Source organism: Dermacentor albipictus, chromosome 8, assembly GCF_038994185.2.
Source record: "Dermacentor albipictus isolate Rhodes 1998 colony chromosome 8, USDA_Dalb.pri_finalv2, whole genome shotgun sequence".
Lineage (NCBI taxonomy): Eukaryota > Metazoa > Arthropoda > Arachnida > Ixodida > Ixodidae > Dermacentor > Dermacentor albipictus.
Genome location: NC_091828.1, coordinates 62730668 through 62745395, shown reverse-complemented (window position 1 = coordinate 62745395; position 14728 = coordinate 62730668). Strand labels below are relative to the sequence as shown.

Here is a 14728-nt window from a genome sequence, read left to right as displayed (position 1 = left end):
TTTTCTGAGAAAACGCGTGACCGATTATAATGACATTTGTCGCATTTGAGAGAGAAAGGTAAATTCTAGAGACTGTTGCTCACGGAATTTCTATTTGGGTCGTGTTCTTGTTAAAAAGATTTTTAAAAATTTGAAAGTTTGAAAAGATAGCAGCACGACGTTTACAGATTCATAGCTGTGCATAAAGAACTGATAACGCGGTTCTGTAAACGGCATCCATTAGATCATTCAAAGCGGACAAATTCGATATGGCATTTTACATCTTACGTAAATTTGTTACGTCGTTTGCAAGCGTACTGCAAAAGTTCCATTTCCCTATTAATAAATCTTTATATGCATGCGGAACATGTCAACTTTGTCCGCTTTAGATGTACTATTAGATTCATTTCAGAGAATTGTATTATCATTTTTCAGTGTTGAGTTACAGAATTGTACACTGCATAGTTTTGTTTTTTGAAAATTTTCTATTTTCGGCAATGTTTTATGAAATAATTTACAACCTAACTCCAAAATTCAAAGCCAACAGTCGCTAGAGGTAAAGTTTTTCCTTGAAATGCAACAAATCTCGTCAAATTTCTTGCAGTGGCTGCTTAGAAAAACGAATTCTCATTTTGCATGTATTTAGATAGGAGTACCCGAGCTAAAGCTTCCTCTTAAGTAGCGCATTCGATCTTCCACCACCAGTCAATAAAGGAAGACCCCTCCACAGCACCATTTCGACCGCGCTACAGAGGCTACTGTTTCCTGCAGGACCGTCCGACCGCGTCAGCATCAACCTCTATGGACCGTTTCCATACAGCGGATGTGGAAACCGCTGGATAATTGTTGACGTCGATTACATGAAGCGCAAAACCGAGGTCCTTCCCGTGGCTACCGCGCGCGAGGTTCCGATCTTCATTATACGTAACTACGTATTTGATTCGCCCCGGTGCTCCTCGAGCCCTGCACAGCGAATGTGCAGTGCTCTTATCTTGTCTTATCTGATTGTGTGTCTTCTTTTCAGGCGCCATACAAGCCTGCATTTACGAGTACAATATTATTCCCCAGAAATCGACCGCATACTACTGGCAAATTAATGGTCTCACTGAGCTGTTCAACCGAACCCTCGACGAACTGTTTGGGATCTACATCTCCACCGACCACAACAATTCGCACACCATACTCCCATTCGTTATGTTCGTATATAACACCACCACGCAAAGCGACCACTGGTTTTTCATCTTTTTTCCTCTTTTATGAACGTGGGCCTTCGCTTCCACTGCATAATATCCTGTCCTACCGGCATAACGCCGCTTTGTGACTACAATTTCAGAAGTAGACCGATGCGCTTAAGATTGCCGCCGCATGGCTCATTCGCTGAGCAGCGAGGATCACGGACATAAAAAGACATGACGTGACAGTCATCAGGTCATGCCCCCTTCTCCTGCCGGCTCCCTTGTTTGGCTTTAGATACCCACCTTGTACACCTGGACTTCCTTCTACAACTACTCGAACAGTAGCACGGTCCGTACAGTATCATCGACACCACCTCACCTGTCAAGTATATCGATGAGTTCGTCACCCCATCGCCATTCCCTCATTGTCGGAGTCGCCAGACAGTACATCTTAAACGCCTAAAGCCATATTACGACCCTCTCCTCGAGTCTGCTGTCTGAGTGGACAGGATGATTCAGTTTCACGCCCGGCGCAAATGTGACGAAGCAGACACGCCTCATGGCTTCGGTGGCAGCTCGAAGACGATGACGACAACGAACGATGACCTGTGCGGTGATTGTGAGAGAGCTCGTGCTGTTCGCTGCTGCTAGATTGATCAACGATTAAACGATTATAACCTTCGCAATTGATATATATATATATATATATATATATATGCATTGGTTAGAAGCGTCACATAATGAACCTATCCGTCGGAACAGAAACATGACAATGTTCACAATGAACCCATGATGAAATCATCGTGCGTACGCAACCAGCTGGAATTCTTATGACTCAGAGGGACCCAAGCCTGCCTGTGGTCGTGCGGAAAACTACACATGCTGCAGCAAGCTACGAACATTTTGGCTAACACTGCTTTTGCGTGCCTAGTGTAAGCTTAAATTTGTGTATATGTGGGGAACATGCATAGTTTTACAGATGAACGTAAGCGTGCAGAGCAACAGCCGAATTGAGAGTAATGCAGCCCTGAAGAACACATCCAAGAAAAACCTGAAGAACAAATAAAATTGTGGAAATGGGACTAGCGCTTTTGAGAAAAAGAGCAACATACTAAGAATATGTTCTAAAGATATGAAGAAACTCTTTACTCCAAACGGAAACACAGGAAAAGAGCATGTATCAGAGGGCCACAATTCCTTGGAAGCAATGGTTCTGCCAGCACTCCCATTGCGGTTCGTATACGACAAACGACCGTGAAAATACGAACGATTTTTGCAGAAACTCAAATTGGTGATAGTGCTCTCTCCCAGGTGAGAGGTGAGCAGTGCCTAGCTTAAGAAACATGGCCGCATAAATAATAGCCCCGCCTCCCGTGAAGGACACTCAGCGATGACCTAAAACAAAGGGCATGTGTTTATTCGTGTGGCTCTGAATGCTACCTTAAGAAGTGCATTCATATAGAAATGTATCAAGTACGCTAATTAATGATTGTGATGCAAGTAATATCTTTTGATAGGTCCTCGCCGTTCCTCTTGAACCTATTGAGGTTGTATAGCAGCTCAGTTCGCGTGAAGTTTCCGACGATCTTGTCCGGCTGGCAGATGGAGGCGCTGCTATCAAAGTTCACGTCATAGGCCGCAATTGAAAACTGGACTTCCGTCAGGTTGGACTTTGCGTAGCAGAACTGCATTGGGCAGAACACAAACAGAAATGTGAGCAAATCATTCATTTTTACACAATGTAAATATGCTAAACCATCCGTTTTGTAGCGACGCTTTCTAATTACACAGTAAATGAATGCGCTATGCATTCACACCTGCTCCCGTGCTCTCTATTTCTCGGTTTTCACACAGTGTTTCGAGAAACACAAACTCTGTCTAATTATTATGCAGCAGACTAAATTTGGTAGTACTAGTAGTAATATATATATATATATATATATATATATATATATATATATATATATATATATTTCTTGCACAGTTATGCAAGAAAAGCGAGAGAAGCAAAACGCGCTTTATGCGACTGACGAAGGCTTCTGCACCAGTATCCTAAGTCACAATAATATACGGGACACAGCAAAACATACAGTACCTGTGTACTGTGTATCTCGCTGAATTCTGTCCATAATTCCGCCGTAAAAACCATGTTTCAGAAGGGCGTATCCAATTTGCCCAACTTAGTGTTTTGAATGTCTTACGCTTGTCTTTGGGCTTTACGTAAATGTCTTTGGGTTTTACGTCCCAAAACCATTTTCTGGTTATGACGCACGCCGTAGTCTGGGACCCCGGAAATCTTGACAACTTAGGTTTCTTCAACGTGCACCTAAATCTAAGTACATGGGTGTTTCAAAACAAATTTGACGCATCATAGGACAACAGGAGCTAAAACAAATTGATATTACGCCCTTACAAAAGCAGCTAAATAATAGACACTTCTCATAAAATAACAAAGAAAAATGAAAAAAACAGCATGTTCCTACGCATGGGAAAAATAATTTCCATATAAGTTCTGCACATTATTCAGTTTTGATAAATTATTGGTTTTTCCTTAAGAATCTTCTAGTCTAATTTTTAAAAGTCTATAGACTAAAGCGAGAATATAGGCTGTACTCCATTTGATGAAAAAATCACATTGCCCTTGATTGTATCGTTTCTTTTCCATGGTTTGTCCTCCTCCTTCGGATTCTTTCTAACTCCTTGTCGCGCGATAGCACCAGTTTCTTTGAGTGCGTACAGTTTACTGTTATATACCTGTTTGCTAGATTGAAATATTATGTCTGGGGTGCTTTGAATATTTGATATTTATAAAACAGAATTGTGTTCTAGCGACCGGTACTAACATGGTATTTTTCACAATAATGAAGATTATAATGCTTTTTTAATTTGTAAGTCGCACTGACATGCCGTAACGGAATCTGGAATATAAGAGCGAAGTGTACAACTTTTTTAGCCACTGAGGAATAAGAGAACCAATCCTGCAGAGGCATCCGACTGCTTACACAAGTTGCTTCGTTTATCTAATAACGTGGACGTCACGTATTAGGTCCTTTCTGAACGACATAGCCTGAGCGACAAATTTTTGATGTATTCTTCTCCTTCTATATGGCAAACTTCAAAGCTTGTCTTTTTCTCATGCTTTACGCGTTTATATACTTGGTGAAATAGCTATAGTGTTTTTGTAGTATTTATACGTAGCTTGTTTTGTTCTAGGCAGTTGAGACTATCGTCATAGACTCATTTGCGTTTTTTTTTATTCACGTGTTTCTAAGTGTTGTGATATAAAATATACCTTGGTGGTCGTACGCATGTATAATCCAGTTCGCGGAGGCTGGTATTGAAATAGTATCATTCACGTACAGCAGGCAGAATAAAAGACCCAATTTATAAGCTTGCTTAACACGTCTGTTTATTTTTCTTTTTTTTGCGCTAGTTGGCACCGGTTGAGCTAGTAATATTAATTAAGCTCAAGAGAAACAACGCGTATGCTGTACTTAGATAGTTTTCTAATAATCTGCCTTAATGTATGGAATCAAAGGCCGACACCTAACCCAGCGCAATTTATTCTTTTGCATGTTTCAATAATTTTATCTTTAATTATATAGCGCCTGTTTAAGTGAATAATTTTTTGTAAACCATATTTAGATTTGGTAAACATTTTGTGCTTATTAGAAAATGACAACTTTTCATGAATGACATCTTCCAAAATCTTAAACAATAATATCACAGTGTCCTACGAGCACTTACTGTTCATGGCATTAATTTGCTCTAGTCTTACATAGCTCTGAATGAATGTGCGTGAGATATAAGCACTGCCAGTAGACCATGACAATTAGCAACTTATATTGGTTGATATTTCACGGCATAAATATTCGCAATTTGGATGAACCTATTTTGGCTTCTGTAGAGAGGGACAATTGCCACGTGTTTCACTGTCACTACGAATAATGGTGAAAATTTACCTCATGTCTCACCAGTGTATAATAAATTTCCAACTACGAAAAACGAAATTCCAACTACCAAATTTCCAACGAGAAAGGCTGGGACTATAGCAAATAAAATAATTTAATCTTGACGACACATTGCAGCTTTCGTTCGAGGTAACTGTTGCTACGAACGGCCTCAATCGTCAGGCACCATTTCAATGAAAAGTTGGCTCGCTCCACATATTCTGTTTGAAGATGTTTAAACAAAACAAACCATCATTTATGTTGATGACAACATCCTTTTCCATCAAGACATCTCCTGCCGTTTCCCCTAAAGGGGTCACTTTGTCAGCCTTTTCTACAATCTGGTATCGTTTGTGCAAACGAGCGTTTTCCAGTGGCGCTACGCAGCAGTGATGAAATTACAGGCTAAATTTCGGCACTCCGTGGCAGGTCGTGCTGCAGCATAAACGGGCACCTAAGCAAACTACAAATGATCAGTTCAGTTGAAGACTATGCTGATCATGGCATGGCATCGGTAAAGATAGTACATCGGAAAGGAGAAATGCCCATGGTTGCCTAAATGACGGTGATTTCGGTGAATAACAGAGATGCAAGAATAGCTTCGCAATCTCTGTGGTCAGGTATGACATAATATATGGCGACCACGTTGCCGACCATTCGATTGAATGCTCTGTGAGACCATTTACCTCAGGATGGTATGTTCTGCTGTTTTGAAGAATAAGGTGGCACTTGGCGAAATAAGGCAGCAAATGAGCTACGACAAACACCCACAAAAAGCCGCGCCCTCCATCGTGGAGGCGTTAACGGGGGAAGCGTGACGGCAAGAGAAAAAGCGGAGCAGAAAGGAGGCGACGTTTAGTTGTGTAAACATTTGTCTACATTTTTGTCTACAGTTTGCGCGTTGTTTTGTGAAATCCGAGCGCTACAGTGTTCCTGTGATTTCTGCTTAGATTGAACAATCTGAAGAAATGTCCCGTCACAATGGCCGCATCCTCACGGTGGCTATTACAAAGAGGAACAGCGAGACGCTGTGCGTCGACGTCATAAAACTGGCACGCCTATTGCTTCAAAACAAGCGTAAGCATGCTCGACTCAAAATCGTGGTGCAGGTATTTATATCCACTCCAAGCTAGTTAAAAGACATAGAAAAATGCGATGCAAACATACGAGTGTATTGTAAAATCGTACTTACAATTGTTTTCTCTGGCTGAGTCTACTTCGCTCCTTGTAAAATTTGACCAAAGCTGACAAATTATGTCAGCTTTGGTCAAATTTTATGATGGATTCGCACCAACTAGCCCGCCAACGCATTGTGCTGGCAAATGATCTTCGTTGCATTTGAAATTCGGCCAAATAACAGGTAAACATAACTGCGGAGTGTTTACACTGTTGTGAAGAGGAATGACCGGCGCTGCAGCCACATCGCCAGTCGTCCGGGAGGCGCGAACTCGAGATTGCCTGAGCTGCTCTGGTTGAGACACGCTGCCGGCTGCTCTATTGTACTGTGTTCGTATTAGATTCTGGTGAAAGTGCTGCGGTTTTCCCCCAACCTGGAATTACGCATCCGAACTCTGCAATCTCTCATGCCTGACGTCCCCAGCCCTACATCCCCGCCGGTTACTCCAGCCATCATATGTGCCGGTGCCCAGCGTCAGCGGGACCCTGATATCTTCAGCGGCACCGATCAGAAAGACGTTGAAGATTGGCTGGAATCGTATGAATACGCCGGCGACACAAATGGGACGATCCCCTCAAGCTCGGCAACGCGATCTTCTATTTATTGGGCGTCGCGAAGCTATGGTTCAAAAACCACGAAGCCGATCTCCGCACGTGGGCTAGCTTCAAAACCAGCATCGCAGAAGTTTTCGGCCGCCCTGCCGTGCAGAAACATTGACCTCAACAACGCCTACAAATGCGAACCCAGCAAACTAGTGAAACGTTCACCAGCTACATAGAGGACATCTTCGACCTGTGCCGGCGTGTCAACCCGACGATGGCGGCGGCAGACAAGGTACGCAACATCAGGAAGGGCATTTCCGACGATGCCTTTCATATGCTGCTGTCCAAAAACCCATGCACTGTTTCTCAGGTCATTGAGCTTTGCCAGAGTTTCGACGATCTCCGCAGACAGCGTCTTCTCACGCGGCGCCCCCCTGCGTCCGAGGAAACCCTCGCGAGTATGGCCGCGGCTCCTGAGATGGACTCCCTGCTTTGCCAGATAAAAGAGTTTGTCCGTTCTGAGGTCACTTCTCAGCTTTCGCCGCTGTCCTCAGCCCCGCCACCATCTTCGCATTTGCCGGCCAACCTTCGCCAGGTCATCCACGAGCAAGTTTGTGCTGCTCTCCCTTCTGCCCGCGAGACTCCGTCGGTGCCGACTCCAGCTGCTTTCCCGAGGTGACTACATCTCTCAGTTATGCCGAGGCTCTCGCTCGGCCACCACCTCCAACCTTTGCGCCATCCCCATCGGTCGTGCCACGGCGTCCATTTGCTCACTTCGTTCAGCCGCGGTACAGCAGTGGACAATGGCGCACTACTGAGAACCGGCCAATATCTTTTGCGTGTGGTCTAGCTGGCCACGTTGCACGATTTTGTCGTCACCGCGCTACAACCTACCACCGTAACTTCGACACCAAACCATACGGTTCCCCATACCTGTAATCCTCCGCGTCTCCGAACCCTGGCCAGGTCTCTTCCTACTCGGACTACCGCCCTCTTGTGGAGCGCCGTTCGCGATTGCCTCGACGCCGCTCGCTTTCGCCGATGCGTGGTCGACCTTCTACGCCGGAATGGGGATTTTAATCGTCGCAGTTCCAGAGACAAGAATTGCGCTACCCACGAACAGGCCAAGGCCTCTCCCTTCTCCGACTAATGTTATTCATGTATATGTGGACGGCGTCGCTGCACTCGCTCTCGTTGATACTGGTGCCGCAGTTTCAGTTATTAGAGCCAAACTTTGCCGTTCGCTGAGACAAATTACGACGCCACTGTGAAACGCGACACTCTGTACTGCAAGCGCAGACCACCTCACGCCTGCAGCCGCGTGTACTGCTCGCGTTGAGATCAACGGCCTCCTCTACATCGTCAAATCATTGACTCTGTGTTCACCGCACTCATCTGTCCTTGCCACAGTGTCGTGCAACATTGTTGCTGATGCCAGCGCAATTTTTATGCAATCTGCAATTTTTGCTGGTTGCAAACGTTCCCCGCTGCCTTTCGCTCTTTTGGATGTTCATGCCAGTGTTAGCAGACTCCTCGTCGCCAACCGTCACCAACCGTCCTGTCCTCTCACTGCTTCCTGGGGGATGCGTTAGCCGTGCCAAGTGGGTCGACCCTGCTGCCATCATTGACATGCCAACTGATTTCATCGCAACTCATGAGGGCGCCGGAGTGACCTGTAACCCCGCGCAGGAGACGACTTCACCCGATGATTTACATAGTGCCATCGCCGACACGTTGACTGTTTCTCAACACGCCGAGCTTCTACGCCTTCTCGACAAGTTCCGTTCATCTTTCGACTGCCAGCATGTTCCCTTGGGCCTCACGTCAACTGTTTTTCTTCGCATAGGCACGGGTACCAGTGCACCACTGCTACAAAGACCATATCGTGCATCCGCGACAGAGCGCCGTGTTATCAACATCCAAGTAGCTGACATGCTCAATCGCGGCGTCATTCAGCCTTCGGATAGCTCCTGGGCACCTTCCGTTGTTCTTGTTAAGAAGAAGCATCGATCTATTCGATTCTGTGTCGATTACTGTCGTCTTAACAAAATAACTCGTAAAGATGTTTTATCTCTTCCAAGAATTGATGACGCCCTTGACAGTCTCCAAGTCTCGGAATTCTCGTCTATCGACATACACAGCGGCTATAGGCAAATCCCCATGGCTGCCGAAGACCAACCTAAAACGGCCTTTGTAAGACCAGATGGCATCTATGAATTTCGTGTCATGCCTTTCGTGCTTTGCAACGCCCCCGCAACATTTGAGCGTATGATGGAGAACCTTTTGGGTGGTCTCAAGTGGAAAACGCGCCTGTGCTATTTAAATAATGTGGTTATTTTTTCGCCCGATTTTGCCACCCATCTCTGAAGCCTGCAGGAAGTGGTGCAGTGCCTAACTGCCGCCGGCCTTCAGTTCAACCTGAAGGAATGCCACTTTGGCGCAAATCAGCTCAACCATCCTGGCCATACAGTATCTAAACACGGTATTCTTCCTGCCGCCGCCAAGCTCCGTGGAGTTGCTGATTTTGCCAAACCTTCCACCGTAAGAGAATTTCACACCTTGCTTGGACTGTGTTCTTATTTTCGCCGTTTCATTCGGAATTTCTCGTCCATCACCGCTCCCTTGAATCAGCTCTACGGTGCGACTGGAACGATTACGCCTGGTCGTCCGCTTGTGACGATGCCTTCCAAGAGTTGCGTCGTCTACAGACCTCACCGCCTATACTGCGTCACTTGGACCCGACAGCTCCCACCGAAGTACACACCGATGCCAGCGGTATTGGACTCGGCGCTGTGCTCGCCCAGCGCAAATCTGGATTCGAAGAGTACGTCGTGCATACGCAAGCCGCACTCTCACCAAAACCGTGAAAAATTTTTCCGTCAAGGAGAAGGAATGTTTGCCATAATCTGGGCACTTGGTAAATTTCGACCCTACCTCTATGGCCGTCCCCTTTCGACGTAATTACAGACCACGATGCACATTGTTGGGTGTCCACGTTGAAGGACCCCTCAGGTCGCTTAGCTTGCTTGGCTATGCGATTGCACGATTTCAACGTGCGCGTTGTGTACAGGTCTGGCCGCCACCGCACCGATACCGACGTGCTTTCCCGTTCGCCCGTGTCAACTGAAAGCGATGCCTGCCTCTCTGCCGTTGACCACGTCCTATCGTTGCCGGCAGGCTACGACATGGCTTCGGAGCAACGTAAGAATGCCTGGATTAGTGCTCTTATCCGTTTCCCTTCAAACCCGTCCACTGTTCCTTCACTTTCTCGAGCTTTGCGCTGTCAAGCATCTCACTTCGAAATTCGGGATGGACTTCTCTATCGCCGGAAATACGTCTCTGACGTCCGTAAGTGGTTGCTGGTCGTACCTCGACATATTCGTGGTGAAATATGTTCTGCCTTTCATACTGACCCGCAGTGTTCATGTGCAAGTGTCTTCAAGACGCAAACCTGGCTTCGCTCCAGCTTTTCTTGGCGCGGCATGTACACCTTTGTGTGCATTCGGTGGTGTCCTCAGTGCCATTGCCGCAAGGTTCCTGCTCAGCATGTTCCTGGTCCACTCCAGCCAATACCGCGTTCTGCCAGGCCCTTCGATCGCATTGGCATTGACCTGTATGAACCCCTTCCGAGCACGGCTTTCGGAAACTTCTGGATAGTGGTAGCCACGGACCATTCGACGCGATACGCAGAAACAGCAGCTCTGCCTGCTGTCGCCGCTCGTTATGTGGCACCCTTCCTCCTGAAAAACTTGATTCTCCGTCACTGCGCACTTCATGAACTTTTAAGTGATCGAGGACGTGTCTTCGTCTCCGAAGTCGTAACTGCGCTCCTTGCTGAATGTCGCATCGTTTATTGCACCACGTCCGCCTACCGCCCTCAAACTAATGGTCTGACGGAAAAATTTAACCGCACCCTTGGCGACATGCTCTCCAAATACGTCTCCTCTGATCACACTCATTGGGACCTCTGTTGCCATTCATTACGTTCGCCTACAACACTGCACCACAAGCGACCACAAATTCTCCCCATTCTTCCTCTTGTATGGCCTGAACCTTCGACTACTCTAAACACCATTCTTCCGTACGCACCCGATTCATCCGAATGCACGCCCATGTCTGAAGCTGCCCACCTCGCAGAAGAATGCCGTCAGATTACCCGTTCCTTTAAAGCCGTGGTATAACGGCAACAAAAGCCTCGATGTGACGATGATCACCCATATTGTCACTTTCTTCCGGATTCCCTTGTGCGGCGTCGGGTGCCTGCCGTTCCTGCTGGGCTCTCATCCAAGCTTGTCTCCAAATATCAACGACCCTACCACGTTGTAGCACAGACATAGCCTGGGAACTCTGTTGTCGAGCCTGTGACGCCACCTACGGACCTACGCAGTCGTGGTCGTGAAACCATCCACCTGCAAGCCTGCAGCCGTATTACGACCCATGATTCTATGTTCACCAAGAGTCGCCAGGATGGCTCCTTTTCCTTGAGGAGGGGGGGGGAGGCGGCGATTGTAGTGAAGTGGAATGCCCGGCGCTGCGGCCACATCGCCTGTCGTCCGGGAGGCGCAATCTCGAGATTACCTGAGCTGCTCTGGTTGAGATACCCTGCCGGCTGCTCTCGTACTGTATTCGTATTTGAATAGCTATATATTATAGATATGGATGCTATTAGAATTGTGGCTGCTAGTATACGTCTCAGGATGACTCTCGAGGGTAAAGCGTTGCCACGGAATCAACATCGCGGCACAACGTAATGTCTTCATCGAAACAAGTTATGTATGGGACATTAATTGCAGTGGAACGACTCTTTTGAGTTTCCGATGGATGGAGGGATGCTATGAGTGTCCATTTTGAAACGGGGCAGTGCGTTGTGCCACCAAACTGCCCCGTTTGGCAGCTTGGTGGCACAACGAAGAGCAGAAGAAGGAGAGCAGAAGAATAATGCTAAGTGGGATCTTCCATGTTGTCCAATATCATTCTCATCCAACACACCAAAGATGATCGAATGCTCTGAAGAAAGCGCAGTTTCTGTTCAAGGCACGTAATTTTGAACAGGCCATGACCTGATAATTAGCGGCCTGCCATTGCTTACCGCAAACCTGCAAATTGTTCATGAAAAACGCGCGTTGTTCTATTGGTCCGCCATTTTTTATACTGGAGATTGCGATGTTACCGGAATTAGACGCATTAAACGCTTGTTACGGACACTGTCACGGCGTGTCACCCATTCAACGTTGACCCGAAGTCGTCGACGGGGTATACACGCCGGTTGGTCATACCGTACTGAAGCGAACACAGTAAAGGGTTCAGAGTCGGGAGAAAGGAAGACAAGATATATTTATCGATTGACACCGATGCACAAATAAGAACACAAAAACACAACACTAACACGCATGTACCTAATACACATCAGTGATGACAAAAAAAAAGATACAAGGAGCAATTGACAGTGGATATAAAAACGTGTTTTCTAGAGCTGCTAATGTGGCGGTTTATCCACCATGAGAGAGATGCATGATACTCGCATTTCGTTAAACTTCATTATTTTGGTATACAACAGCTATGCGTGTATACAAAATAGCATTTAAAACAAATATAGCATTCTAAATGAAAAAATTGCATTTGCAATGGATGTGCAGAGGTGCGAGTGCTACTGACTTTCTTTTAGAAAATAAAAATGACTGGGAAGTTCAAAAGATAAAGCGCAAGAAATAAGGTCATACCACCTTCTCAAAGCAAAAACTTCAAAACGAAAGGCAAGCTTATGAACTACACATTCTTGCTACTGCAAATGAAAGAAAGAAGCGCCAGAGCTTATACCCTAAAATTTATTTCCTTCAAAATATCTATGATCACACCCGTAGTTCTCTCGCGCGATGTAGCTCTTTGCGACCCAGGGCACATTTATTTAGAGAAGCGGAGGAATGAGAGCGTGACAGCTTAAACCACATTTCACTCGTGGCATATTTTTTAGAAGTTATGCGGCATACTATGATATGTACTCCTGTTTCATTGGGATGGCCGATAGCCCATATTTGGGGATTTTGCAAATGTGGTGAAACAACTGCCCGCCTTATTTTTGCCCTTGTCACAGCCAGCAAGGATTTGCAGTTTTGACCAGGCTATACATGCTGGACGAGCAGAAACTCTTACAAGACCCAACCCTTTGACAGTCGCCAATACGGACGTGAGCTCGAGCCGATAATAAGGCGCTGTTTGTTTTCGCATGACACATTGGCTTGTACTACGGCATGTTGTGAAGGCGCAATGTATAACTCAGTGGACATTGCCGCTGTTGATAACTATGCGACGCCTTCACAAACTGTCTGAAGCGTCCACGCAAAGGGCCCTCATGTTAAGTCGTTCCTTCATTTCCTTTCTTTTGTCTTGTTTTTTTTTTCTTTCATTCCTACCTCCTTTTGAAACAGCGAAAGCGTAGTACGGGATGAAAGAAATTCCGTACGTTGTGGCATAGCGTAGGACGAGCAGATGTTCTGGCGTTTAAACCGATAGCCACTAAACGCGGTACCTGCGTATTTTATTTTTTTTCTTTATTTTCCCAAGGTTCGTAATAATATTACTCAATATCGCGATGTGGTCTCGGTAACAAAACACAAAAAACTCGTCAAGACGCGTCACTCACCTTCTTGAGGTACGTCGCTTGATTGTCAAACATTTCCGTATGTTTCTCTATGGCACCTTTGTCATATGTTCTCATCGTGAGAGCGTTGCTATCTAAACCCAAGTTTTTCGTGTAGTTCGTATTCGTCCGATTGCAGACCTGCCCAGACAAAGAGATAAAATTGCATTGGCTACGCGTAATAGTGGGGTCATTCAGAAGGTCCAACAAGTTACGCGCAGCGATATGACGACGGTGAAATCTGACAGAGATATCGAGTCGGGACAATCGCCGTCGACGCAATCTCAATGTCGCTACCATATACAATTTGCGGTCCCGCTGCGATATGTTTGGCCAATCGAATGCGAGACAAAAAAAAAGATATCACCAATGGCGCAGCGCCAACGAATACTTAGGATTTTAGTTATTGAAGGACATCATAATTAACATCGTACAAGAGTTGAAGGCTGTCGCTGCGAATGATTCTTCGTGGAAATAAGTAAGTGGTTATTTTATCTCGTCCTTAAAGCAATTCAGCAGAACAATCATTTGAAGCTTAAATACCGAGGCGCCCAATACGACCTATAGAGAACTATATGTACGTTTGTGAGACGTAATCAAGTTATTGCTGATGCCCACTGGGTTTAGCATGACATTTGCGCTCTTATAGAACAATGCTGCTGTAATCTAGAGCACCTTTCATGATTGAAGCTAAACATTTTGATAGAATTACCTTGCTGGTTGAGAAAATTTATTGGGGCTTTGAGAGTGACTTCAACCAAATAAGTGAATTTTATTATCCTGAAGTTTCGAAGTCCATTCAGCTTTTACTTGAGGGGGTATTCTTCGGGGGTAACGGCATGCAGCTTTTAAAAGGTCCTTCGAAAAATTCAATGCGGAGCGAGGAAAGTGGGGAACACTTGACCGGGAATCCTTTCTTAATAGACGAGAAGGAGCGAAGGATGCGATGTCTGCGGCGGTGCTGATGGGCTCGGATTACCGATGCTGGGGGCGCTTGACCCTCGGGAATGCCTTTGAAGTGGGGCGTGTGAGGGGGGAGCGCCATCGTTTTGGTGCTAGTGACCGATAGCGGGGCTTACGTGGCTGGGTATCCTTTCCTTCCTCGAGTCGCCTAAACTATGGATATACACAGAAGGTAGGTTGCGCTTCAGGCGGTTTATATTACCCGCCCTGTTATCAAAGCGTCATGACACCAGTAGCAGCCTTTTTGTCGAGTTCGCCTCTGTTTGAAAAATTTGGGTTTCTTGTGAAGCAACTGTTTGGTCTGC

General features: G+C 46.0%; 1 protein-coding gene across 2 annotated transcripts in view; it reads right to left on the bottom strand.

Moving 5' to 3' along the window:
* Positions 1-2545: 2545 nt before the first annotated feature.
* The window catches only part of LOC135921780 (uncharacterized), a 132395-nt gene continuing 120212 nt past the window's right edge, over positions 2546-14728 (bottom strand). The window contains exons 14-15 of one of the 2 annotated variants that reach the window (XM_070523491.1): positions 13464-13601; positions 2546-2839 (exon numbers count right to left, since the gene is read on the bottom strand). In XM_070523491.1, coding sequence (XP_070379592.1) covers positions 2633-2839; positions 13464-13601 — 345 coding nt within the window. In that variant the 3' untranslated portion in view covers positions 2546-2632. The remainder of the gene's footprint in view (positions 2840-13463; positions 13602-14728) is intronic. The other variant, XM_070523492.1, reaches the window with a different exon arrangement.